Source organism: Lynx canadensis, chromosome D3 (assembly GCF_007474595.2).
Source record: "Lynx canadensis isolate LIC74 chromosome D3, mLynCan4.pri.v2, whole genome shotgun sequence".
NCBI classification, from domain to species: Eukaryota; Metazoa; Chordata; class Mammalia; order Carnivora; family Felidae; genus Lynx; species Lynx canadensis.
This window is the reverse complement of record NC_044314.2, coordinates 76,885,627-76,911,879: the sequence shown is the minus strand read 5'-3', so window position 1 is coordinate 76,911,879 and position 26,253 is coordinate 76,885,627. Positions and strand designations below refer to the sequence as shown.

The following is a 26,253-nucleotide window of genomic DNA, read 5'->3' as shown; positions in this document are numbered from 1 at the left end:
GCTGTGATCTGCTCAATTTAGATTGATGAAAGGCTGGGGGGGATTTGATTTTTTAAAAGGGCAGGTCTAACAGCCCCCCCCCCCCCCGCAGTGTCTCTCCCTGGGGCTGTGTAAGGGCTTTGGATTCTCTCTTGCTATGCGTGGCTCCAGTGCTCCATTGTCTGCGGGAGGGGTGTCTTTTTAACTCGCCTGTAGACTTGAGCTGAGGCTGATCTGTTCCGATTGCATTTCTGCTTAGATGTTCACCCTTATTTAACTATACTGGGAACTGGTCCCACCCACCAGGACTCAAAATCTGATAGGCGAAGTAAAGCCAGTAGATGGATTCTATGCTGGGGTCAGCTGATTCCTTTGGGTGGTTAGGTTTGGACAGATGAGTGAAGCTATTGGGTAGGAGCATGGAATGGTCTACGACTCCAGCACCGGGCTTGTATGGGGGAGAATGGGCAATCTCAAAGAATGAGATGTAGCTGGGGGACGGGTGGGGGAGCATTCCAAACCATGTGGTCTCCAAAACAGAACTGGCTTGAGACCGTCAGGAAGATAATAGGGAAGAATTCAAAGTCATTCTTTGGTTCGTTTGTTTGTTCAGCAAGTACGTGCTGAACATGTACATCAGGCCAGCAGCATTCTAGACCACGGGGACACAGGAAATAAGGCTCTTGTCAAGTCTCTTTAAATCAGGGAGACTTATGATCCCCACATGGGAACACAATGAGGGTCCCAAGTGCTTTTCACGGAAGGTCTGACCTGGGTGTAGCGGCAGAAAATGACTTGGAAGGCTTGTTGGGACACAGATGGCTGAGTCCCACCACCAAGAACTGACTCGGGTGAAGCCGACATAGTTGTTGAGAAATCTCATTTCTAAGATGTTCCCAGGGGATATGCCAATTCTGCTGGTCTGGGGTCCATACTTGGAGATTGACTTAGAGATGTGCGTGTTGAAAGACGAAAGCATGGGGAAAGGAATAGTTTGATTCGCAGTCACGGAGGTATGATCCGGCATTCAGTGCTCTGGAGGTGCAAGGGTTTGGGCACATCTGGTGTGTTTTGAGAGTGGTGAGGCGAGATTAAGAGGTAAGCAAGGGCTAAATTGTCAAGGACCTTGAATGCCAAGCAAAAGAACTTGAACTTTATTACATAGGTAATAGGGCCATTGGAGGACTTCACGCAGGGGAAGGGTCTATTCATATTTATGCTTCAGAAAATCACAGTGGCCTGGGTAGAAGGGGGTGGGTGGGGGAAGAGGGCCATAGAAGTCTATATCATGTACAACCCGACCGTGGGCACTCCTAGGGGCCTGTGGCTTCTCCTAATGAGCATGATGGTGTCACAGTCTTTGATCTGCAGGTCTGAGAGGCTGCAGTGATTCCTCATGTTTCCGATTCTGGAACTTTAGTATCTGATCCTCCACGTAAGGTCCTTCAGCCTCCTCAATCTTCTCTTTCAAGGCATAGATAGAGTCGTCAGGGTGGATGGCATAAGGCTTGCTCTGGCCGCTAGAGTTCTTCACGAAGACCTGGATCTCGGGAGGGAAGGTCTCCAGCACCGGATGCTAACCTTAGAGAAGATCCGTAATGGGCTAACGTCCGCTGGCTACTGAGCAGCTGCCGTTCCCCTCCCGGCTCCTGGAAGGAGAGACGCTGTTGCCCTCTGAGGCCAAACATCCTCTTGATCTCCGTTTTCATCTTCCAGATGGGACTGTAGGGTCCACCGACAATATCCAGCCTCCTCTCCTGTCTTTTTCACCATCACCTGGACCTCTCTTGCTGGCTGGAAGGGAAGGAGGAGCAGACAAGGATATGTGATGGTCGTGGCTGTTGCCTCCAATCCTCCTCTTTTTGTCTACCGATGATATGATGTATCGCCTACCAAGACACTTGGAGTAGAAAAAGGGGCTATTGATGATTATCGCAGCCAACGGGTATAAACCAGGACTGTCCCAGGCAAAACAGAACATTCGGTCGCCCTAGGCTTACAGGACCACTGGGTCACCCTCTGTCCTGTGACTCACCCTGATCAGAGTAACAAGTGGCAACCGTTCTCCAAAGAGCCACTCCTCCTGTGTGGCGTTATTCAGAGTCCCCACCTGTCACACGGGGATAACATTTGCGCCTACCCCACAGGTGCATCATAGGGTTGTTCTAGGTTAAATAACCTAACAGATGTCAGGCACTGGGCCATATGTTCAAGGATATTCACTGTGATGGCAAAAGTCTGGGAGCAGCCTAAAGAATCTTTCAGTAGGGTGGGTAGTGGTCATAAAAACTACGGTACTTTCATTCACTGCATCATGCATGACACAGCTGTTAACCCAGGGTGACCCGATGTTCCTGTTGGTCTAGGGCAGTCCAGGGTATGTGCCTTGTCCTGGCATAATTAGCCTCACCCCATCTCCTGCTCAAAATATCCTGGTTTGGACTTTATGTTATATGGTTACGCAGATCTGCCTTTGAGGCCAGCCTCAGAATTTTTCCCGCGGGATGTGACATGTGGGAGGGGCAACAAGATTTCTCTGGGAGTGGCAGGTTGGGGAGATTAGCTCTCAGATGAGCTAATAGTCCGGGGCTTTGAAGCCTGGATTCCTATGTAGTGTTCAGACCCAAGACTGCTATGATGGTGCAGGAAAAGCTGTGCCCAGGGGCCTTCACCACTGGTATGGTTGTCTGTGGTCAAATCCTGTGTTCCTCACTGACTGTTCTGGTTGCCTCTATTAAGTCTCTTTCTCTTTCTTTTTTTTACATCTTTTTCTTTTTATTAATGTTAAAAAAATTTTTAAACGTATTAACTTATTTGGAGAGAGATAGAGACAGTGAGTGGGGGGAGGGACAGGAGAGAGGGAGAGAGAGAATCCCTAGCAGGCTCTGCATTGTCAGCACGGAGCCCGTGTGGGGCTTGAACTCATGAACGGTGACATCGTGACTTGAGCTGAAACCAAGAGTTGGACGCTTAACCGACTAAGCCACCCAGGTGCCCTGATCCCTCTCTCTCTCTCTCTTTTAAATGCTTATTTGTTTTTGAGAGAGAGACAGAGACAGAGTGCAAGCAGGGGAGGGGCAGACAGAGAAGGAGACACAGAATCAGAAGCAGGCTCCAGGCTCTGTGCTGACAGCTCAGAGGGCTCAAACCCATGAACCGCAAGATCATGACCTGAGCCACCCAGTGCCCCTTGAGGGGATTCTTGGGGAGTTGACATGCGGTCATCATTGAATCATGACTGGGGGTTGGGGACAGTGACCGTACCTGCACATGCCAGCCCTGGCTGGGGTCTTCATTCCTACAGCAGGCCTGCCTCAGGCAGTGAGCAGCCTCTTTGGCCACCAGGTCCCATCTCTTTTCCTTTCCCAGGTTGTTGGTGGGGTCAGCTGGGTCCAGGATCACTGGCCTGGGAGAGAGAAAGGGAGTGGATCTCCATCACACTTAGGATCCTGGCCTCTGTCACTCAAGTCTATGGGATCGTCCATGCTTGTGTGACGGGAAGCCTTCCTGCAAGCTCAAGTTCTCGGTTCATGATTGGATTAGGTTACAAATTGTAACCCCATCAGAGTGAGCCTCGGGGATTCTGCTTAGAATCCTAGGACAAAGGTGTACTCCCTCTTGCAGTGGGAAGGGAGGAGTTCAGATGAGAAGACTAGAAAAGATGGAAGTCATGAAGAGATGAGCCTGAATTCCAAGGTAAACCTCCCCGGAAGGGCAGATTTCACAGAATGGGACCCTGAGGACATAGTGAACATTCTGGATCACATCACAGCTGAAGCTTCATTCATCTTTGGACTTCTCAGTTACAAAAGCCAGGTAAGTTCCCCTTAGTTTGAAACTCGCATGAGTTGGGCTTTCTATTCCTGCAGCTGAAAGTAATACTCACCTGCATTCCTTCAACTGTTGTTTGATGTAGATTCTGACGGTCTCATTTTGGAAATCATAGTACTTGGTCCAATAGACGCAGATGTCTTCATAATCTATGAGGAGTTCCATCACGGCTCTAAACCCTTCATCCAGGTTGAAGTTCTCACTTTCATCTGTACCTATTTCCAGGCGTAGATGGTCAGTAGCTCCAGCGCGTATTTTGCGGGCAATGCTTTGTTTCGATATTTAGGTTTCAAGTACTGCAGGGTTGAGGGTGGGGAGAGGGAAAGAGAGAGGGAGGGAGGGAGAGAGACAGAGAGAATGGTATGAGATTGCTACCCTGGCAACTGGGAGTTTCCAGTTCTGTTTCCAGGTCCCAGTAATATTCTGTCAACTTCAGGGGTGCCTGGCTGGGTCAGCCAGTGGAGCACTGACTCTTGATCTTAGGGTTGTGAGTTCAAGCCCCATGTTGGGTATAGAGCTTGCATAAAAATAAGAAATAAAATAACTATTTTGTCAACTCCATTTTACATCTGGATTATGTAGCACATCCATGAAAATCTGAAACGAGCCCAGCAGCTTGGGCTCTAGACGGATTATGTCCTGGGGCCATCAAAATTTCAACGAAAGAGGAAACCGAGGCCTCTCATGGACCTTCTGGGCCAGTGAGTCGGAATGGGGGAGGCAATATAATATAGTGTATATGGAAGCTAATTAAAAACAAAAACACATCGACACACTGAAAACATAAAACAAAATCGGAACAAACTGAAGATGGAGAAGGTGTAATCATGGGAAATTTTCAGTGCCTCAAAAATTAATTTAGAAATTTATTGTAATTACAATTAGCATCCCACTGGTGTTTTTTAGTGGGAGAAAAATGATCTTAAGATTCAAATACGGGAATAAATGCTTAGGAGACCCAAGAAAATTATGAAAAAGAAAAACGAGAGGTTGGTATTTGTTTTCTCAGATATGACTAGAAAGCAGTTGTCCCCCAAATGGTGTGTTTTTGGTGTCAGTATAAACCGTAGCCAAGTGTAACAGAACAGAGTGCCCAGTGATACAGAAATTTAACAACCGGTAAGGGTGATGAACAATGGGAAAAAATGCATAATCCAACAAATGATGCTGGTGCAACTTGTCAGCCATTTGGGAGAAAATAAAGATGATCCCACTGTCACACCAAATACCAAATAGATTGCAAATGGAGTAAAAATGTATATGAGACATATTAGAAGAAAATTAAAGACCACCTACACACTGCCGGCAAGATAGAAAAACTACAACCCAGAAAAGTCAGCCCTGTTGTGTAGTTTAAAATTAGAAATAATTGTATTGTCAAAGATACGATAACTAGGTCCCTAGAGGAGCGGTCGATTGGTAAAAATATTTGTAACACATGAGAAATAATGGTAAATATTTACAAAAAGGTCTTTCCATTGATAAGAAAATGTCCCAATGGGAGAAGATGCAAAATACATGAACAGGTTAAGTCCCCAAAGTTCAACTCCGAAGGTCTGTAAGCAAATGCGTTTTTGAAAAGAGTGTACCATAGAAAGAGTACACGTGCTAGGATTCCACTTAAGTAGCTCCAGGCATGAGCTGTGTGAACACAGATACAAAGAGGGGTGTAAGGCATAGTCTTCAAAAATGTTATTAGTATCATCTCATGCATCTCATGTAATTTAACAGATTTTTTTTAATGTTTATTTATTTTGAGACAGAGACAGAGCATGAGTGGGGGAGGGGCAAAGAGAAACACACAGAATCTGAAGCAGGCTCAAGGCTTTGAGCTGACAGCACAGAGCCCGATGTGGGGCTCGACCCAGCAACTGTGAGACCATGACCTGAGCCGAGGTCGCACACTCAACCATCTGAGCCACCCAAGCACCCCGCATTTCATGTAAATTTTGCCGTCTCTCTTATGCTTTTTTTTCATCACTTGAATTTTTCATGAGCCCAATGTAACATACAAATAATCAGAAAAAAATTGTTATTATGAAAATTATGATTACGAAAAAATTATTATTATTTTAAATGTTTTTAATTTATTTTGAAAGAGAGAGAGAGAGAGTGAGAGAGCAGGGAAGAGCAGAGAGAGAGGGAGAGAGAATCCTAAGCACCCCCTACACTGCCAGTGCAGAGCCTGATGCGAGGCTCAAACCCATGAACCATGAGATCATGACCTGAGCAGAGATCAAGAGCTGGACACTTAACCGACTGAGCCACCAGGAGCCCCATGAAATAAATTATTATTGTAAAAAGCCAGGTGGCATTGTTGATTAAGAGCACACAGGCAGGCACCTTTGTGTTCAAATCTCAGCGCAACTTTAGCCCTTGAGCCTTGGCTTTTTCATCCCCGAAATGGGGCTGATGAAAAATACATACATTACAGTGCTGTTGGAAAGACTGAGAAAAAAAATATGCAGAGCACTCAGCATAGACCACGGCAGACAATTAATGGTTGATACATAGCGGGGCGCCTAGGAGGCTCAGTCAGTGAAGCGTCTGACTTTGGCTCAGGTCATGATCTCACGGTTTGTGGGTTTGAGCCCCGCGTCGGGCTCTGTGCTGACAGCTCAGAGCCTGGAGCCTGCTTCGGATTCTGTGTCTCCCTCTCTCCGCCCCTCCCCTGCGCGCACTCTGTCTTTCTCTGTCTCTCAAAAATGAATAAACGTTAAAAAAAATTAAAAAAAAAAAGGTTGATACGTGGTAGCTTTCTTCTTACTGTTGTATGAAATGCCTGAGGTCTGAAGCCTGTGGAAAATCACATTTGTGCATGTCAGGAACCATTTAATTGTCCTTTAGAAACCAAGAGGCTGTGACCAAGGCACGGTGCGTTAGAAGTTAAGAGAATATCTGCACAGAGAAGGCAACAATCAGCAAAACTAAAAGGCAACTGATGGGGAGAAGATAATTGCAAACGACATATCAGATAAAGGGTTAGTATCCAAAATCTAAAGAACTTACCAAACTCAAAACCCAAAAAACAAATAACCCAGTGAAGAAATGGGCAAAAGACATGAATAGACACTCCTCCAAAGAAGACATCCAGATGGCTAACAGATACATGAAAAGATGCTCAACGTCACTCATCATCAGGGAAACGCAAATCAAAACCACAATGAGACACCACCTCACACCTGTCAGAACGGCTAACATTACCAACTCTGGCAACAACAGATGTTGGCGGGGATGCAGAGAAAGAGGATGTCTTTTGCATTGTTGGTGGGAATGCAAACTGGTGCAGCCACTCTGGAAAACAGTATGGAGGTTCCTCAAAAAATGAAAAATAGAACAACTCTACGACCCAGCAATTGCACTACTAGGTATTTATCCAAGGGATATAGGTGTGCTGTTTTGAAGGAGCACGTGCACCCCAATGTTTATAGCAGCACTATCAACAATAGCCAAAGTATGGGAAGAGCTCAAATGTCCATCGATGGATGAATGGATAAAGAAGATGTGGTATATATGTACAATGGAGTATTACTCGGCAATCAAAAAGAATGAAATCTTGCCATTTGCAACTACGTGGATGGAACTGGAGGGTATATGCTAAGTGAAATTAGTCAGACAAAGACTAAAATCATATGACTTCACTCAGATGAGGACCTTAAGAGACAAAACAGATGAACATAAGGGAAGGGAAACAAAAATAAAATAAAAACAGTGAAGGGGACAAAAAGAAGAGACTCTTAAATATGGAGAACAAACAGAGGGTTATGGGAGGGATTGTGGGAGGGGGATGGGCTAAATGGGTAAGGGGCATTAAGGAATCTACTCCTGGAATCATTGTTGCACTATATGCTAACTAACTTGGATGAAAAAAAAAAAAGTTAACAGAATAGAGCAACAACAAAGAACAGTCACAATAATGCAAAATGCTGTCCAACTCCCTACAATTCAGTTTCCAATTACATCACCTGCCTACACTATTTAGCTCTATTCTTTTTTAAAAAATTTTTAAAAGTATTTTTGTTTTTGCGAGACAGAGAGGGGGAGGGGCAGAAAGAGAGGGAGACACAGAATCCGAAGCAGGCTCCAGGCTCTGAGCTGCGGGCACAGAGCCCAACGTGGGGCTCGAACTCACGAACTACAAGATGGTGACCTGAGGCGAAGTCGGACGCTTAATCGACTGAGTCACCCAGGCGTCCCTATTTAGCTCTATTCTGAGATGGTTTGTTTCCATTTTTTTCTCTTAAAAAAAAAAAAAATGTTAGCGTGCACCTGCCCTCCTTGTTGTCCCTGCACCTCCCAGCCCGGTAGCCCAGCCCCACACCTGCAGGTACCAATGTTTCATCAGTCGCAGAAGGTTCTTCAGCTTGACAGGGCGACTTTTCACAAAGTGCCTCTGCAACTCTGTGAAGCTTGGCGAGAACTCCCCAGGGTGGCCGCCACTGGTTATCAAATCTTCATAGATTTCCGGAGATGGTTTCGAGTCCGGGCAAAAATTTCCTGGGAGACAAAAGAACCTGTGTGAGAAAATCCACTCTTTGAGGAGAGGAAGATGGGAAATAAAACCACGAGGTATCCAGTGGACATGAATTGTCTCCTGCACGAACAGCATTATGTTTCCCATTTTCCAACGGAAGCTTAGAGGGTTTGGTGGCCCCCTCAAAAGTCACATAGATTTTAAAGAACTCCCATTGACCAAAGACTTAGCATGAGTCAGACACTGGTTAAGCTCACGGAATCCTTAGAACAGCTCCATGCAGCAGGTAAAATTAAGTGGACCCATAGGGAGTGCCCTTTTTGAGGCCCAAGCACGGTCAAATGTGGCCAATTTCCTATGGTTCAACCTGACATTATGCCATTTGGCAGGCTGGTATATTGAGTCTTGGAGGTGTTAGATAGCTTGCTCAAGGTCGTACAGTTAGTAAGTCTCAGTGCCAAAATTTGAAGACATTAAGAGCCCTGTTTTTGTTGTTTTTTTAAGCTTATTTATTTATTTTGAGAGGGGAGAGCACACACTTGCAAGTGTGTGGACAGAGAGAGAGGTAGAGAGAGAATCCCAAGCAGGCTCCACACTGTCAGCACACAGTCTGACTTGGGGCTCGATCTCACAAACCGTGAGATCATGACCTGAGCCAAAGTCAAGAGTTGGCCGCTTAACCCACTGAGCCACCCAGATGCCCCAAGAGCCCTGTCTTTAAGAATGATTCCGACCTAGGGGCGCCTGGGTGGCTCGGTTGGTTGAGAGACCGGCTTTGGCTCAGGTCATGATCTCATGGTTCGTGAGTTCAAACCCCGTGTCGGGCTTCTACTATCAGTGCAGAGCCCTCTTGGGATCTTCTGTCCCCCCCCCTTTGCCCCTCCCCTGCTCATGCTGTCAAAAATAAAGAAACATGAAGAAAAAGATTCCAAGCTAACTCCAAAGACCCTGAAGTGCCTGCTTGCCCTGGTGTTTCCCAGAAGGTCAGAGAAGAGTCTCCCTGGGTTGGGTGGGAATCCAGAAGTTCCCTAGCTCCCCGGCAGCGGGACATGGAAACACATGAGTTTATGGAAGGAATTAATCTTCAAGGTATAGCTCCAGTCCCAGCCCTTCAGGGAAAAAAAGGCAAACTCCACTCTCCCCTCTCTGGCTTCCACTTTCCCAAACCTCCCCCAAGGCCAGGTTGGTGGAGGGCCCCTGCCTAGTTTCTCTGGCCCCGCCCCACTGTTGTCTTTACTTAGAGCGTCATAGGCTGGGAGCACATCCACTCCAATGGCTTCACTGTTCTTCCTGGCTTGGACGTGGAAGGACAGGGAGCGGGGGACCCTGGTCGTCTCTCTCTGCGGGACCATGGTGATGCTGTAGGCCAGGCTCCTGCCATACTGAGTCAGTCTCTTCTCGATGAAACTGATGACAGATGCACGGTGTTCTGCCTGGTCTTGGAAGCTGGGAAGCAGCTCAGGAACAAGACCAAGTCCACGTCGGAGCTGTAGTTCAGCGTCGTTCCCTTCCCGGAGGATCCACCCTGGGGAGGACAGTAATGTTGGAGCTTCACCTCCCCTGGGGACTGAAGCTTTGAGGCTGGGGTGAAGCCAGGGGCCTCATGTTAGGCTGTCTACACAGGTACCAAAAGGAGCTCCTGGTTTCCTCCGTACATGGTGGCCTTTGCCAACCACGTCTTTTCATTCATTTAGAAAAATTAAGTACATGATAAACAGTTCAAAGAATATAAATGAAACGTAAAACCCTCCTGTACCTCAGGCCCTAAGCTCCTTCTGCAGAGGCCCCCACAGTTACCAGCTTCTTCTAGCTCATTCCAGAGATGTTCGATGCCTAACTGCGTGCCGTCCAACATGGTAGCCAAGAGCCACATGTGGCTACTTAAATTTAATGTATGCTTATTTTTGAGAGACAGAGTATGAGTGGGGGAGGGGCAGAGAGAGAGAGAGGGAGACACAGAATCCGAAGCAGGCTCCAGGCTCTGAGCTGTCAGCACAGAGCCCGATGATGTGGGGCTCAAACCCACCAACTGTGAGATCATGACCTGAGCCAAAGTCAGACGCTCAACCAACTGAGCCAGCCGGGTGCCCCTGTGGCTACTTAAATTTAAATGAAATGAAATTTATAAATTCGTTCATAGTCACACCAGCCTCACTTCAAGTGCTCAACAGCCGCCCACAGAGAGTGATGATTACATTGGGGGGCACATGTGTAGAACATTTCCATCACTCGGAAAGTTCTATTGGACAGCTCTGGCCTAGGCAACCATACTTGTACGTATGTATTTTGTACATATGTTTTGTGTGCGTATGCACAAATACATTTTTTGGACTTTGTGTGTGCAGATGTGTGGGTATGCAGGGATGCTGGAAATTTCAGTGTGTAGGTAACATACGTGTTCATAGAACAAGGCACAGCAGTAGCCTTGAAAGATGCATCGCAAATCTCTCCTTCTGGGGGCGCCTCACGATGTCGCCGTTTGTTAGTTCGAGCCCTGCGTCAGACTCTGTACTGACAGCTCAGAGCCTGAAGCCCGCTTCAGATTCTGCGTCTCCCCCCACCTCTCTGCCTCTCCCCCACTCACGCTCTGTTTGTCAGTCTGTCTCTCTCAAAATTAAATAAACATTAAAAAACATTTTTTTAAATAAATCTTTCCTGGAAAAGAAAGAAGCAGGGAAAAGGAATTCGGATGTCATGGACAAGCATCGAAATCCCGGTACAAAGTGAGGATGGGGTCCCCCTACTGGAGGGGGACTGAGAACGGAAAGTCCTGCCTGCCCTCAGTTCACCTGCAAATGATCTTCCTCTTGCCTTGTCCTTTCCCCCTACTTAGTGCCGATGCAGTTGCAGGGAATGAACTAGAAAACTACATGTTCTTAATATTTGGTCAAAAGAATCCTCAACAAGAGAAGGAGAAAATGTGTCCTCTTCCACCAAAGTGTGGAAAGGCAGCCACTGTCCTATGGAATGTTATATATGTGTTAAGTTTATATATATATGTATGTGTATATTATATATATATATACACACACACACTTATGTATAAATATATAATATTTAAATAAAGTTTATTTATTTGTTCCCCTGTCCTGGGGAATGTATTTTTAAAGACTCAAATTTCGGGGCACCTGGGTGGCGCAGTCGGTTAAGCGTCCGACTTCAGCCAGGTCACGATCTCGCGGTCCGTGAGTTCGTGCCCCGCGTCAGGCTCTGGGCTGATGGCTCAGAGCCTGGAGCCTGTTTCCGATTCTGTGTCTCCCTCTCTCTCTGCCCCTCCCCTGTTCATGCTCTGTCTCTCTCTGTCCCAAAAATAAATAAACGTTGAAAAAAAAATTTTTTTTTAAATAAAAAAAATAAAAAAAAAAAGACTCAAATTTCGGGGAGCTTAGGTGGCTCAGTCGGTTAAGCGTCTGACTCTTGGTTTCGGCTCAGGTCATGATCTCACGGTTTGTGGGTTTGAGCCACACGTCGAGCTCTGTCCTGACCGTGTGGAGCCTGCTTGGGATTCTGTCGGCCTCTCTGCTCCTCCTCTACTCACCCTCTATCGCTCTCTCAAAAATAAATACATAAACATTAAAAGAAAAATAAAGACTCCCAAATTCCGGGGGTTGTTGCTACGTCTGAGGGGCTGTCTCTGCTCCTTGGCTGGGTAAACAGCGCTGAAATGAACATGTCCTCTGAGGAAGGGGGATCTGGGGGTCTCTTTCAGTAGGCAGGGAAGGGGGCTGGCCCTTCTCCCCCGCACAATAAATTGATTTTTATTTTGAAATAACTACAGGTATGCAGGAAAATAGTTTAGACAGGTCTGCAGTTTCCTCCCAACGATCACACCTTATCTAAACATAGCAACATAGCCAGGAAATCAACATCGACGCAAGGCATATAGTTCTAAGACATTTTATGCATGCGTAGATTCCTACAATCACCACTGAAATCAGGATACAGACCTATCTCATTGTATTTCCTCCTTCTGCTCTTTTAGAGACCTAACCACCTGCCCCCCCATCTCTAAACCCTAGAAACCACTAATTTGTTTTCCATTTCCATAATGCTGTCATTTCAAGAAGGACACAAAAGCAATTGTACTGTATGGGACTTTTTAGAAGCCGGTTTTGTTTTCACTGAGCACAGTGCTTTTGACATCCATCCATGTTGTTCCATGTACTGCTAGTTGCTCCACTGTAACCACCTTTGTTATAGGTTGTTATTTGAGTTTGACTTCGGTCCCAAATCTGCCTAATGTTGTTTACTTTTCAGAGTTCTTAAACACTTGTTTTTTGATGTCTGCCCAGAGTTTTAGCTATAATTTGTGTAAGAGTTTGTAAGAACCTTACTTCATCTGGGTTGGTGCCAGAAATTACTTGTATAGTTTTTAAAAATCATGGGGTGCCTGGGTGGCTCAGTCGGTTAAGCGTCCGACCTCAGCTCAGGTCATGATCTCGCGGTTCGTGGGTTCGAGCCCCACATCAGGCTCTGTGCTGACAGCTTGGAGCCTGCTTCAGATTCTGTGTCTCCCTCTCTCACTCTCTGCCCTTCTCCTGCTCATGCTCTGTCTTCTCTCTTTCTCTCAAAAATAAACATTAAAAAAATCATGAGGGGCGTCTGGGTGGCTCAGTCGGTTAAGCATCTGACTTAGGCTCAGGTCACGATCTCACGGTTTGTGAGTTTGAGCCTGTGAGTTTGAGCCCCTTGTCCTGCTCTGTGTTGACAGTTCCGAGCCTGGAGGCTGCTTCTGATTCCGTGCCTCCTTCTCTCTCTGCCTCCCCCACTTGTGCTCTGTCTCTCTCTACCAAAAATAAATAAATCCAAAAAAAAAAAAAAATTTTTTTTTTTTTTTAAATCACATGAGGCTGGGGTGCCTGGGTGGCTCAGATGGTTAAGTAGCTGACTTCAGCTCAGGTCATGACCTTGAGGTTCACAGGTTCGAGCCCCACATTGGGCTCTGTGCTGACAGTTCAGAGCCTGGAGCCTGCTTCAGATTCTGTCTCCCTTTCTCTGTCCCTCCCCTGTGCAAGCTCTGTCTCAAAAATAAATAAATGTGAAAAAAAATTTTTTTAAATTACGAGATAATTTTGATCTCAGGTTCCCATGTAGCCTTGATTTTGGCACTGGGTTCCTTGACCTGAGGAAACAGAATAGTAAAAGGAAGAATATAGATGTCAAAGGATGGCCGTGATCAAGCACTGCAGGGGGTATCTTTGCAAAAGTTACTGCTGGTCCCAAAAGACTCTCTAGGTCACTCGTGGTAGGAAATCCAATGGTATCAGTACATTTAACTCAAGAAAGTCACAGTACTCTCACCACCATATGGATAGACGGAATCACGAAAACTAGATGCAACTTAGAAAGTCTAGTGCTTACCAAGGTCCAGAAAGGCAGAGAGAAGGAAGTGTTGAATTGGTGCAATGTAACCTCTTCCTTCCTCCTCACATAGAAACAGAAACATTCGTTACCAACGTGTGTCCTTTTTCAGTTGCTGGTTTACCAGTGTTTATCCAAACAGGGCGTTTAACTCCGTAAACATTCGTTCTAGGTATTTCTGATACAGCTCAAAATACTTGGGACATAGTTATTCCAGGAGTATTGAAACTTCTGGAAATAAAGATCATTGAGAGAACAAGAGGGAAAGGGAAAGTGATTTTTTCCTTCTTCTTCTTCAAATAGTCTCCACTTGACACATACCCCTAAAAGTGAGAATGGGAACTTCAGGGCAGGGGTATTCGAAGTAACATAAATGGCGTGTAGAAAATGCAACGTGTATCTCCAGTGGAAACACAGCACTTTCAAATTCACGGAAGAGCTCTTTTTGCGACATATGTTAAATACTTGAACACTTTCAAACCCACCCTTCAGAGAATATTGTCCCATTTCTGGTTCTTTTCTTTTTTTTTTTTTTTTGGTTTTCGGTCCTGAAAGCATACATTACAGTCCCTCCAGGAAATTCAGCTATGTGGAACAGGCAGAGCCCGGCGGTGCAAAGTTGTATCTTTTTAACTAGAGAGTTTGTAATTCTTGATTTCCATTTTGGAAGCTCCTGCTATGCTGGTGACACCCTGACTCTTTGGTCTCCACCCTTTATTTAAAGATTCTTTTTTTTTTTAAATTTTTTTTAACGTTTATTTATTTTTGAGACAGGGAGACAGAGCATGAAGGGGGGAGGGGCAGAGAGAGAAGGAGACACAGAATCGGAAGCAGGCTCCAGGCTCCGAGCCATCAGCCCAGAGCCGACGCGGGGCTCGAACTCACAGACCGCGAGATCGTGACCTGAGCTGAAGTCAGACGCCCAACCGACTGCGCCACCCAGGCGCCCTAAAGAATCTTAAAAAAAAAAAAAAAAAAAATTCCTTAAAGCCGCGGGTCCTTCCTTTGGCAGCCATACCACCCCCAAGGCAAAGCCTGATTTACTTAAGTAAATTTTAGATATATGAAAATTAAGGGAGACCTCACAAAATGGGGTCTGAGGCCAGAGGGGGAGGCCAGCAGGAGGAGCGGGACCACTCAATATCAATTGCAGGAATTGTCAATTACAGACCCCAACAGAATTGTAAACAGACACATCAATTGCAGTGCCCCGCCCCCCCCAAAAGATGCACGTTGCATTTTCTGCAAGGAACCGACTACCCTTGCAACTCAGCCAATGAGAAAGTCTCATTACTCTGACCAGCTTTTCCTTCAGAACAATCCCTCCCACCTTCCTCTTCCTTCCGGTAAGTTCCTCGTCTACTTTGCGGTGGGACTTGTTTATTATGGTTTTGCATAGCTGGCCTGTGTTGAGTTGGCATTGTTTGTTTTTCCTGAATAAACTTATTTGCTGGTAAGGTAATTGGCTACTTTATTATTATTTTTTAGGTTCATAGATATCTTTCATCTAGCGAAATTAGCAAAACCTAGCCTGATTGATGGTCAAGGCACTTTTGACTTAGGGTGGTATGTTAAAAGTTGTATTACAATTAGTACTTTCCAGGAAAAACCATGATATAAGGGAGTGTTGAATTACATGGTCAGTCCGTTAATCCATTAAGTACTCCTAATTGCTAGGTAGATTTTTTTTTTAATATTTATTTATTTTGAGAGAGACAGCAAGCTTAGCCATATTTTTCCTGCCACCCTGGCAACCAGCTTGATCTCAAATAATCATCATCATCCCTTACCATCCTTCAGATTTATAGGATGATTTACTGTTTAAAAGCACTTGTCCACGCGGTAGGGTCCCCTCCCTACGGGGGAAAAAACACCACAAGGTAACCTGGCTATAGGCATATATGACAACATCCCTCACAACCTTGTAACATGAAACCACTCAACCAGACACGTTTGTGTGTTACCATATATGGGAGACAAAGAGGTAAAAAATATATGAAAAACTACGCCACGTGACATTGGGGGCTCACTTCTTCCAGTACGAACCCAACTGATCAGTGACAGCATGAATAAAGTTGCTTCCTGTAAAGAAAAGCCTGGGTGTCACGACTCTCTCTGCAACAATCCTGCTACACCCACGCTTTAACTCATTTATTCTTTATAACAAATCTAGGTTAAAGACGGGGTGGGGGGGTGGGGGTAATGAGGCTTCCAGAGATGAAATGACCTCTCCCGCAAGGTCACATGGTTTCCAAGCGCAGGGCTTGGGATTCAAGTCCCCCACTCAAGTTCCCCCTGGCTCACCTTCACCACCTTTAACACCCTGACTTCCTGGTCTAGAACCAGCTCTCATGGAAGCATCGATCCCTGAAGAAACGTTCGATCCTCTGCCAGGCATCCTTCACTCCTCCTTCCAGTCCCCTCGGGCTGAAGGCTCCGCTCCACAAAGGCGGACAGCATGTCTGCGGGGGTCTCATACAGGTTCTGGAAGAGCTCCATCTCCAAAGGACCAGGCTGCCCCTTGGGGTAAATTCTCTGGGCTTCTGCCTTGCCCTGTAAGGGGTCTAGCCTTTCTCCGGAAGGCTAAAGGACGGGGGGAACACATTCCATTCCTCCTCTCCTCCTCGGGCGGCCTCGGCCCCAGAGGTGGTTCTTTCCAGGCCTCGCTCACTGGGTTTGGAAACCGAAAGTGAATTTGCTCAGCTGTAATTTTCTTTCTGTTTTTACGTGATCAGGAAAAAAAGGGCTGAGTGTGGGGCCGAGCGCCCTTGGAGATCACTCACTGACTCTCAGTTTGAGCGTTTCCCAGTGTGCGGGCCTTCCCTGCCCCTGCCAAGCAGCTGCTGCCTTCTTGAGGGTCTTTTCTCTCTCCCTGCCTCTGTTAATCTTTTCCCTACTCAGGGCCAGGCCCAGGATGAACTGAGCTCTTTCTTTTCTAAGAGCCAAGGTAAACACACCCTTCATTTGCCGTTTTGTTCCTCACATCCAGGCCAACGTCTCCCTTATCCCCAGGGTGTGCAAAAACTTGCCGGGGTCGGTGTTATGAAGTCAAAGCCGCCCTCATCCAAACTCCTTCCCCAAAATGCCAACAAAATGCCAGGAGGATTTTTCTTCTCTTTTTTTGTTAATGGCAAGGATAAGATTTGGCCATTCATTGAGATCGTAGGTATGGGGCACGTCTGGGGAAGCCATGGCTAGGAGGAGGAGACTGGGTTTTGCAAATACGGATGCTAAGGTGTGGTGAGGGACCAGGAGAAGCTGACTTCTGGCTGCACGGGCCACCAGGTTTGTGGGAGGGAGAAAAGCATGCAAAGTGCCAAGCCCAGAGTCGGCAAACAGGGTCTGATGTGTCCACGGTACTGTGGATCTTTTTCTTCTTTCTTTCTTTCTTTCTTTCTTTCTTTCTTCTTTCTTTCTTTCTTCTTTTTTGCCATTCTTATTCCCTTGTCCACGGAAAGTATTTTTCCATTCTTACACATTTTAATTAAAAAAAATAAGGCATCCCATCTGTAGCAGGATCAACCATTTACTACTTTTCCAGCCTCCTAGTTTCCAGCAAGAGGCAGTACAGTGCAATGAGAATCAAGATTTACAAACGTGGGATTAATTTTAATATTCCCTGAACTTTGTCCTCTTCTATTATTCAATCTGCCAACCTCAGATTACCCTAAGGGTTCGAGTCCACTATTATTTCCTTCTTACTACTTCTTTTTTTTTTTATTTTTTAATTTTTTTTTTAATTTTTTTTTTCAGCGTTTATTGATTTTTGGGACAGAGAGAGACAGAGCATGAACAGGGGAGGGGCAGAGAGAGAGGGAGACACAGAATCGGAAACAGGCTCCAGGCTCTGAGCCAGCAGCCCAGAGCCCGACGCGGGGCTCGAACTCACGGAGCGCGAGATCGTGACCTGGGCTGAAGTTGGACGCTTAACCGACTGCGCCACCCAGGCGCCCCGTTCTTACTACTTCTAAAGGAAGAATTCACTGAGTGGAGAGAATTTCAGGTGATTATGCATATAAAGCACTCAGCATAGTGCCTGGCATTACATTAATAAGCAATACATTAATGTTAGTAATCATTTGATCCATAAGAGTAAGCCAGCTTGGTGCCCAGTTTCAATCTCAAAGCACTTTTATTTACCCCGACTTTTCCCCTAAGCCGCTCAGAACCCCTGGCCATCAATGCCAATGTTTAATTAATTAGGGATAAGAAACATTACATAGCCAACAGTTTTGGTGCATCTCCAGTGTCTAAGCACTTCAGCTTCTTTAATACTTTTATTTTTTAAGTTTATTTATTTATTTGTTTTGAGGAGGAGGGGGGGAGAGGCAGAGAGAGAATCCCAAGTAGGCCCCATGCTGTCAGCACAGAGCCAGATGTGGGTCTTGAACTCACAACTGTGAGATCATACAAGAGTTGGGTGCTCAACCTACTGAGCCACTCAGGCTCCCCGCAGCTTATACCTTTCTTTCTTTCTTCCTTTCTTTCTAGACAGAGCATGAGTGGGGAGAGGGCAGAGAGAGAAGGAAACACAGAATCCGAAGCAAGCTCCAGGCTCGGAGCTGTCAGCACAGAGCCCGATGCGGGGCTCGACTCACAAAGCGCGAGATCATGACCTGACCTGAAGTCACAGGCTTAACCAACTGGGCCACCCCTGTTTAATCCTTTTAAACGAAGCTAGTGACACTCTTTGTGGAAAGGGTTCAGGGTTCCTGCCAAGGAACAGCCTTCCTCTCGCAACACCTGCATCCCTCCTCGAGACCAGAGGGGGCGCGGGAGGAGCGGGTCAGCATCCTCCGGAGGCGGGCGGCTCCGGTTGGACGCCCTGCTGAAGGCGAGCACATTTTGGATATGCGTTTTCATTTCTCTTGAGTGGATACTGGGTCACACCGTAACACTGTTTCACTATTTGACCGCCCACCTGCCAGACTGTTTTCCAAAGCGGCTGCACCATTTCCTGGACGATCGATCGATCGATCGTTGTGGGCTGTGATTGCTCGCCATCCTCTCCAACACTTGAAGCTCATCTGTTCTTTCGATGATAAGTCACCCTCTGGTGGTTGGTGAGGTGATACCTCACTGTGGTTCTGATTTGTCTTTTTCTGATGGCTAACGATGTTGGACATCTTTTCATATGATTGATGTCAATTTCTGTATCTTCTTTGAGGAGATGTTCAGTTCATTTGTCTTTTTTTTTTCTTTTACAAAGATGCCTTTTATAGTATAGGGTTCCTGCCACTTCCTTCTTTCCTCTCCTAAATCCACTTATCCATTCTTTTATATTCCATATGTATCATCCTGGGTCTGAACGTGAAATTCCTTTTTATTTACAGGTCACTTTGTTATCATAATCCTTTACTAGCTTGGATTGCGATTTAAAAAATTGAAGTCTTTTTATAATTGAATCATAGTAGTTCTTTATTCTAGATACAGGTTTCTTATCAGATGCATGATTTTCAATTTGTCTCTATATTGTGGCTTGTTTTTTTCACTTTTTAAATCTGTCCTTTAAACCGCAAGAGTATTAAATTTTGCTAATGTCCAATTATGCATAATGGAGTCTTACTAGTTAGAAATTATATAGACCTTAAGTCACATCCTCATCAATATTTTGGTTCTGTAATTAAAAGCCAACTGTGAAAGGATCAGGGAAAGTTAGATTAGTTCTAGATCAGAAAAAGTTCATCGGGGGTGCCTGGCTGGCTCAGTCAGTAGAGCACAGGACTCTTGATCTCAGGGTTGTGAGTTTGAGACCCACGTTGGGTGTAGAGCTTAGTTGGAAATGAAGTCTTAAAAAAAAAAAAAAGTTCATCGGGAACATGTCATTCCCCTGCGGAAATCCTCCGGTGGCTTCCTACCTCCTCGTCTGTGGTTAAAGTTCAGGCTTCTTCGTGGGGCTGTGGATCAAGGTGTCTCCGATTTCAGCCTGCCTCGTCTCTCATTATTCTCCTACCTATGTTTTCATCGTTGCTGCCACTTCCCCAAACATCCCAGCCTTCGGATCTTCTCGCGATGAGCTCATTACTGCGCACCCCCCATTCCTTCCATCTGCTGAGTCCCAGTTGCCCTTTGGGAGCCTCCTTTCTCATCCCTGCAGGCAGACATTGTCCTTGTCTTCGTGCATCCTCCATCCATCACTACTGTCTGCTGCTACAAGGAGCTGGACCTGAACTCGAGCTTCCTGTCTGAGAGGCGCCTTCCATAGAAGGCAGGATGTGAGAGAGAAGTTCACTTGCAAGGCAGACCGGGTTCCTTTGCTCACCGCTTGGTCTCGAGTGCCTGTTGGGTTGTTTGCTGAATGAAGGGTTGATTGAAATTAATTGGAAAGATCTCGAGGTCAGCGCACGTCTCGGATTATTATACACGTCTTTGTGGCCTGGGCTGAAGTAATGCGGAGTGCTTCCCCTCTGCCTTTCTGGAACCCAAGTCCAGCTGTTGCCAAAAAATTGCTCAGACGTAAAACCAAGCGTTTGAAGCATTTGTCCAAGGGCAGAACATCCTCGCAGGTTCTCTCCCCTTGATGACCAGCGGACAGCCTTCCTCAGTAGGATAGATGCCAGGGAACATTTTTAGTTTGGTAGGACTTACCACGCCAAATGGAGGCCAGCCCTGCTGGTGTGGAGTCGGTCAGTACTGGAACTACCTCTGTGTATACCTGATAACAGGTGTAAACTGGGTTTTCAGGGCACACGCTTTCTTGCTTTTCATTCTTTTTTCCCCTGCTTCTTGCTTCCCTCTGAGCACCTGAGTATTCCTTATTTTTTTCCTATGTTCATTTTTTTTCTTGTTTTCATGGTATATCTTTTTCTCATCCTTGCATTTTTTAAATTAATAGACTTAAAAACATTTTTTAAATGTTTATTTATTTTTGAGAGAGAGATAGACAGGGTCGAGGGGCAGAGGGGCAGAGAGAGAGGGAGACACAGAATCCAAAGCAGGCCCCGGGCTCCGAGCTGTCGGCACAGAGCCCGATGCGGGGCTCGAACCCACGAACCCCGAGATCATGACCTGAGCTGAAGTCGGACACTTAACTGACTGAGCCACCCAGGTGCCCCCATAGACTATTTTTAAGAGCAGTATAAGCCTATGGAGAAATGTTAAATAAACAGAGTTCCCATTTACCTTCTCTTTCTCAACCCCTCCCTCCCCCCCGCCCCGCCCCAGTTACACTCTAATTAATATCTTCCATTCGTGTGGTGCATTTGTTATATTGATGAATCAGTATTGATACATTATTATTACCTAAAGTATGTAGTTTACATTAGGTTTATCTATGGGTTTGAGGAATGCAGCTTGACACATATCCACCATTAACGCTATTATACAGGAAAGTGTCTCTGCCTTAAAAATCTCTGGGGCCCCTGGTGGCTCAGTCAGTGAAGCGTCTGAGTCTTGGTTTTGGCTCAGGTTATGAATCTCACGGTTTGTGAGTTCAAGCCCCGTGTTGGGCTCTGTGCTGACAGTGTGGAGCCTGCTTGGGATTCTCTCTCACCCTCTCTCTCCACCCCTCCCATGGGTGATTCTCTCTCAAAATAAATAAATAAACTTACACTTTTTAAAAAAAAAAGCCAACAAAGTGTACAATTTTTAATTCCCACCAGGATACGATGTTGAGCCTCTTTCATAAGCTACTTGCCATCTGTATATTTTCTTTGGGATTGTCTTTAGGTCTTTATTCTCCTCCTTTTCCTTCCTCTTCTTCTTTCTCTCCTTTGCCTCCTCCTTCTTCTTCTCCTCCTTCTCTTCTCCCTCCTACTCCTTCCCCTCCTTCTCCTTCTCCTCTTCCTTCTTTCTCTTCTTCTTCTCCTCCCCCTCCTTCTGGCTTTATTAAAGTATGACTGACATATAACAGTGCCTAAGTTTAAGGTGTATGAAGCGATGATTTGATATACCTATTTATTGTGAAATGATTACCATAGTAAGGTTAGTTAATGCATCCATAGTAGGGTTAGTTAACATATCTATCATCTCATGGTTATATTTCTCGAGTATGGTGACAGCTTGTAAGATCCACTCTTTCAGCAACTTCAAGTATACAATACAGTAGACCTTGGGACACTGACCTACCCGCACAGTTGAAAATCTGGATATACCTTTTTTCTTTAAAAAAAGTTATTTATTTTGAGAGGGAGGGAGGAAGAGAGAGAGAGAGAGAGACAGCGAGCATGCGCATGAGGGGGGCGGGTGGGCAGAGAAAGAGGGAGAGAGAGAATCCTAAGCAGGCTCTGTGCTATCCGCGTGGGGCTGGACATGGGCTTGAACTCATGAACCATGAGATCATGACCTGAGCCGAAACCAAAGTCAGATGCTTAACTGACTGAGCCACCCAGGTGCTCCTGTGTATAACTTTTGACCGTCTGAAAACCACTAATAACCTCCTGTTGACCAGAAGCCTTACCGATAACAAACTGCCAACCACATACATATCTTGTATGTTATATGCATTACATATTGTATTCTTACAATAAAGCTATCTAGAGAAAAGAAAATGTTAAGAAAATCATAAAGAAGAGAAAATACACTTTATGGTATTGTACTTTATTTGTCAAAAAAAAAAAATCTGCATGTAAGTGGACCCTCGCAGGCGAGGCCCATGTTGTTCGAGGGTCAGCTGAATTGTTAACTGTAGTCACCATGCTGTAGATTAGATTCCCAGGATTCATTCCTCTTACAATGATGAAGTTTGTACTCTTTGACTACCTTCTGCGCATTCCCCCTCACCCCACTCCCACTGCCCCAATCTACTCTCTGTTTCTGTGAGTTCTTTTGTTTGTTTGTTTCATTTATTTATGAATTCCACATATAAATGAATCATACAGAATTTATCTTTCTCGGACTTATTTCATGTAGGATAAGCCTTTGAACTTATCTGTGTTGTCGCAAATGGATTTCCTTTTTTTCATGTGGCTGAATAATATTCCATTTGAGTTTATTATGTTTTTTTTTTTAAGTTTATTTTTGAGACAGAGAGAGACAGAGCATGAACGGGGGAGGGGGCAGAGAGAGGGAGACACAGAATCGGAAGCAGGCTCCAGGCTCCGAGCCATCAGCCCAGAGCCCGACGAGGGGCTCGAACTCACAGACCGCGAGATCATGACCTGAGCTGAAGTCGGACGCTTAACCGACTGAGCCACCCAGGCGCCCCTAGTTTATTATGTTTTAATGTTTATTTATTTTGAAAGAGAGAGAGAGGCAGAAAGAGAGAGAGAGAATCCCAAACAAGTTCCGCACTGTCCGCGCAGAGCCTGACGTGGGGCTCGATCTCACGACCGCAAGATCGTAACCTGAGCCGAAATCAAGAGTCAGACGCTTAACAGACTGAGCCACCCAGGCACCCCAATATTTCATTTAACATATCACATTTTCTTTATCTGTTCCCAGATCCCCACTCATTGTAGATTCCAGATTGAGGGACCACATCTGTCTCACGGCTGGGTCCCCAGTCCCAACACCATCATGGCCATAAACAGATGCTCTCAAGAAAGATTCTTTACTTTTATTTTTTTTCAAATGAACTGTTTTGAAATAGTTTTTAAAATTGCAGGGAAGTTGCAGAGGCAGTACAGATAGCTCCTGTATCCCCCCTACCTGGGTTCTTCCATTGTTATCACCTCCCGTTACCGTGGTACATTTGTCACAATGAAGACAATGCTGTTGTTTATTTCCATTAGATAAACTCCATACTTGATTTTGCCAATTTCTGCTTTAATGTCCGTTCCCTGTGCAGGATCCAACCCAGGGCACCACGCTGCGTTTAGTTGTCATGCTTACCCAGTGTCCTCTGGTCCGGGACAGTTTCTCCGTCTTGTTTTTCACGACCTTGACAGTTTTGAAGGGTACTGGTCAGCTCTTTTGGAGTATGAGCCTTCATTTGGGTTTGTCTGATGTTCTCGTCATGAGTTGGCTGGGAGTATGGGTTTTTGGAAGGAATACCACAGAGGTGAAGTGCCTCTGTGCCTTCTCGTCCCTTAACAGCAGGGTGGGGGGGTGCCTGAGATTCACAGGACATTGCTGCTGACTTCTGTCATTCAGTTAAGGTTGTGTGTGCCAGGCTGCTCCGCTAAATCACTGTTTCCCTGTCTATACTCTGTTATTTGGAAGCATGTTCTAAATCCAGCCCTCCTTTGCTTGAGGTGGGAGATGGGGAGGATTCAACTTCATCTCCTGAAGTGGGGAGTCTATTATTTGGAATTCTTTTAAAGGAAAATTTGCCTCTTCTCCCCCATTTGTTTGTTTGTTCATTTGTTTATATCAATATGAACTCATGTGCATTTATTTCATGCTTTGGTTATAATCCAATGCTGTGTTACTAAGAAGTATTTTTGAATGACAAAAAAGAAAAGAATGAATTTAAGCATCTCAGCAACGCTCTGAGATTGGTACCATTATTATGCCCACTTTATGGATGAGGAAACCGAGTCCTAATGTCAAAATGGCAGAGGCAAGATTTGAATCGGTCTGGGTCAAGCAAAAATTGTCCCACCTCCCTTGGGGGAATGGCTCTCTGTTGGATGACGGACAAACACTTTCCTCTCTCCAGAGTTCAGAAGATTCCAGAGCATCCAGGCCTCCCTTTCTCAATTATCTTCTTTCCTATCCCTTACCCCAATTATGTTCTGTTAATTCATTTGGTCTTTTATAAAGCTTCTCTCACCAGAATGTAGAACAAAAATCACATCTACCAGTCCCCCACAGCAGTTACTTCTATCTTATAAGTTCCCTCCCTGTCTTAACCCCTTGACACTCATCGTTTTATACTCTGTTAGCTCATGTGGGTACAAGATTTTACAGTTTATAAAGCGTTTTCACACGTCATCTGAGCCTCATGATGACCTTGTGAGGTAAGTGTTACAACCAATGTGTTTCCCATTCTATACATGAGATAGTTGAGGTCGATGAGCCTGAGAAACTTGCACAGGACCTACTGCTGGGAAGTGGCAGACCCTGTAAGGCAGAAGGAACAACACGTGAAATGACTCAAAGGCGACAACCAGTATGGGACATTTGGGCCAGTGTCTGCTGTTCATTGTAGAGTATTGATGTGTAGCACGTTGTGGCTATTCATATTTTCTACTCCTTTTGATTCATTCTCGGTAGGTTGTATGCTTCTAGAAATGTATCCATTTCCTGTAGGTTATCCCATTTGTTGGCATATAGTTGTTTATCGCTGTCTCTTCCAATCCCATGCATTTCTATAGTGTCAGTTGTGATGTCTCATCTTTCGTTTCTTTTTAAAAACTATTTGATGCCTCCAGTGCGTTGATTCATGACTGAAGGAGCTCCATGAGGAAGGTTTGCTGTGCCCATTCTGTCTGTGGTCACTCAGAAGGAAAAGATCAAGACAAATGGTCAGCTGGGAAAGCTGGCGTCCAAGATCGAGAACCTGGAGCCACCGTTGAGAACTACTCAACAGCTTAACTCAAGGATGCTGAAGGTCCAAGGTGAGGCACCTGTCCTGTCTCGGGTCCTGTGACTCACATCCGGGGACAGGAGGTAGGAATTGGCCCCGGCTAAGTAAGATGTTGAAACACAAGGTCCAATCAAATGTAGGTGACCCTTATAGACCAGACACTTTCCGGTGGGCAAGGAACGCTTTACCACTGTCCCAGGGGAAGGCAGGTGAGCTCCTCTCTATGCAAAGCTCCAGTTGGGGAACCTAATGTAAGGAATTACAGGAGGAAAAGGCCAAGGCCCACCTGTGAGGAGCAGGTGTGCTAGTGACACAATGTGAGAGTGGTGACCCTGCCCACCACCCCAATAGGCAATACAGCCCGTCATGACAGCTGTACAGTCACAATGTACAGAGACCCGAAACTCCCCCCTCCTTTTCCTCACTTATAATCCTTCTTAACACCCCGCCAAACTTTGCATACGGCTTTCAATGAAAAACAATCATTATGCTTCATATTAAAATCATTAATTGTATGGCGTTAGTGTATTCTGGCAAGGTAAGGTCACAGAAGACACTGCTTTTTAAAATATAATGCAATTGATATTTATTTACAAAATTGGAAAGAGGAGTATGGAAACCAATTTGACAATAAACTTCATATATTGAAAAAAAAATTGGAAAGAGGAATGTGACTTGTAACCCTAACTCCTTAACCTATCCCAAGTTTCCCTTGCATTGAGATTCCTTCAAATTTTTCTGTTCTGTTTGGTTTTTACATATATGTGCAAAATCTATAGAATCCCAGCCTCAGAAACGGTGCCATGAGGTGACCAGGTCGTCCACAGGGCTCCTCAGAGGCTGAGGGGCCCCTAGGGCTTGGGCAACTCCCAGCCCAGACTGGAGGCTGTGGTGTCCCCTCCTTGATGCTGGGCTGCTATGTGCCCACGGGGTTGCAGAGCTGGGCCAGGGGAGCCTCCCTCCACCATGGCAGGGAGCTCCGGGGACTCTGTCCTCCTCACCCCTTCCCCAGGAGCCTGAACTGGGAGACTTTGAGCCCACCTCCGCACTATCTCACCGTATTGATTGGCTGAAGTGCTCCTTGTTTACCTTGAGAGGGTTGGGCGGGATAGGGTCCTGCAGAACTGGGTTCTTGAACCCTCCAGGGACACTTTTCACAAAGAACACGATGTGACCTGCTCCTCCTGCAGTCCGGCAC

The 26,253-nt window shown here is 45.6% G+C and overlaps 1 protein-coding gene across 1 annotated transcript; it reads right to left on the bottom strand.

The window, feature by feature from the left end:
- Window positions 1-1,110: 1,110 nt before the first annotated feature.
- Window positions 1,111-16,340, bottom strand: LOC115528378 (2'-5'-oligoadenylate synthase-like protein 2). The gene is given in 14 exon segments (XM_030336464.2): window positions 1,111-1,377; window positions 1,379-1,548; window positions 1,551-1,571; window positions 1,574-1,725; window positions 1,727-1,773; window positions 3,244-3,385; window positions 3,866-4,031; window positions 4,034-4,106; window positions 8,132-8,307; window positions 9,522-9,734; window positions 9,737-9,809; window positions 15,950-15,996; window positions 15,999-16,051; window positions 16,053-16,340. Coding segments are annotated over 14 exon segments (1,542 nt in total). The 5' UTR covers window positions 16,145-16,340; the 3' UTR covers window positions 1,111-1,260.
- Between the last annotated feature and the right edge of the window lie 9,913 nt (window positions 16,341-26,253).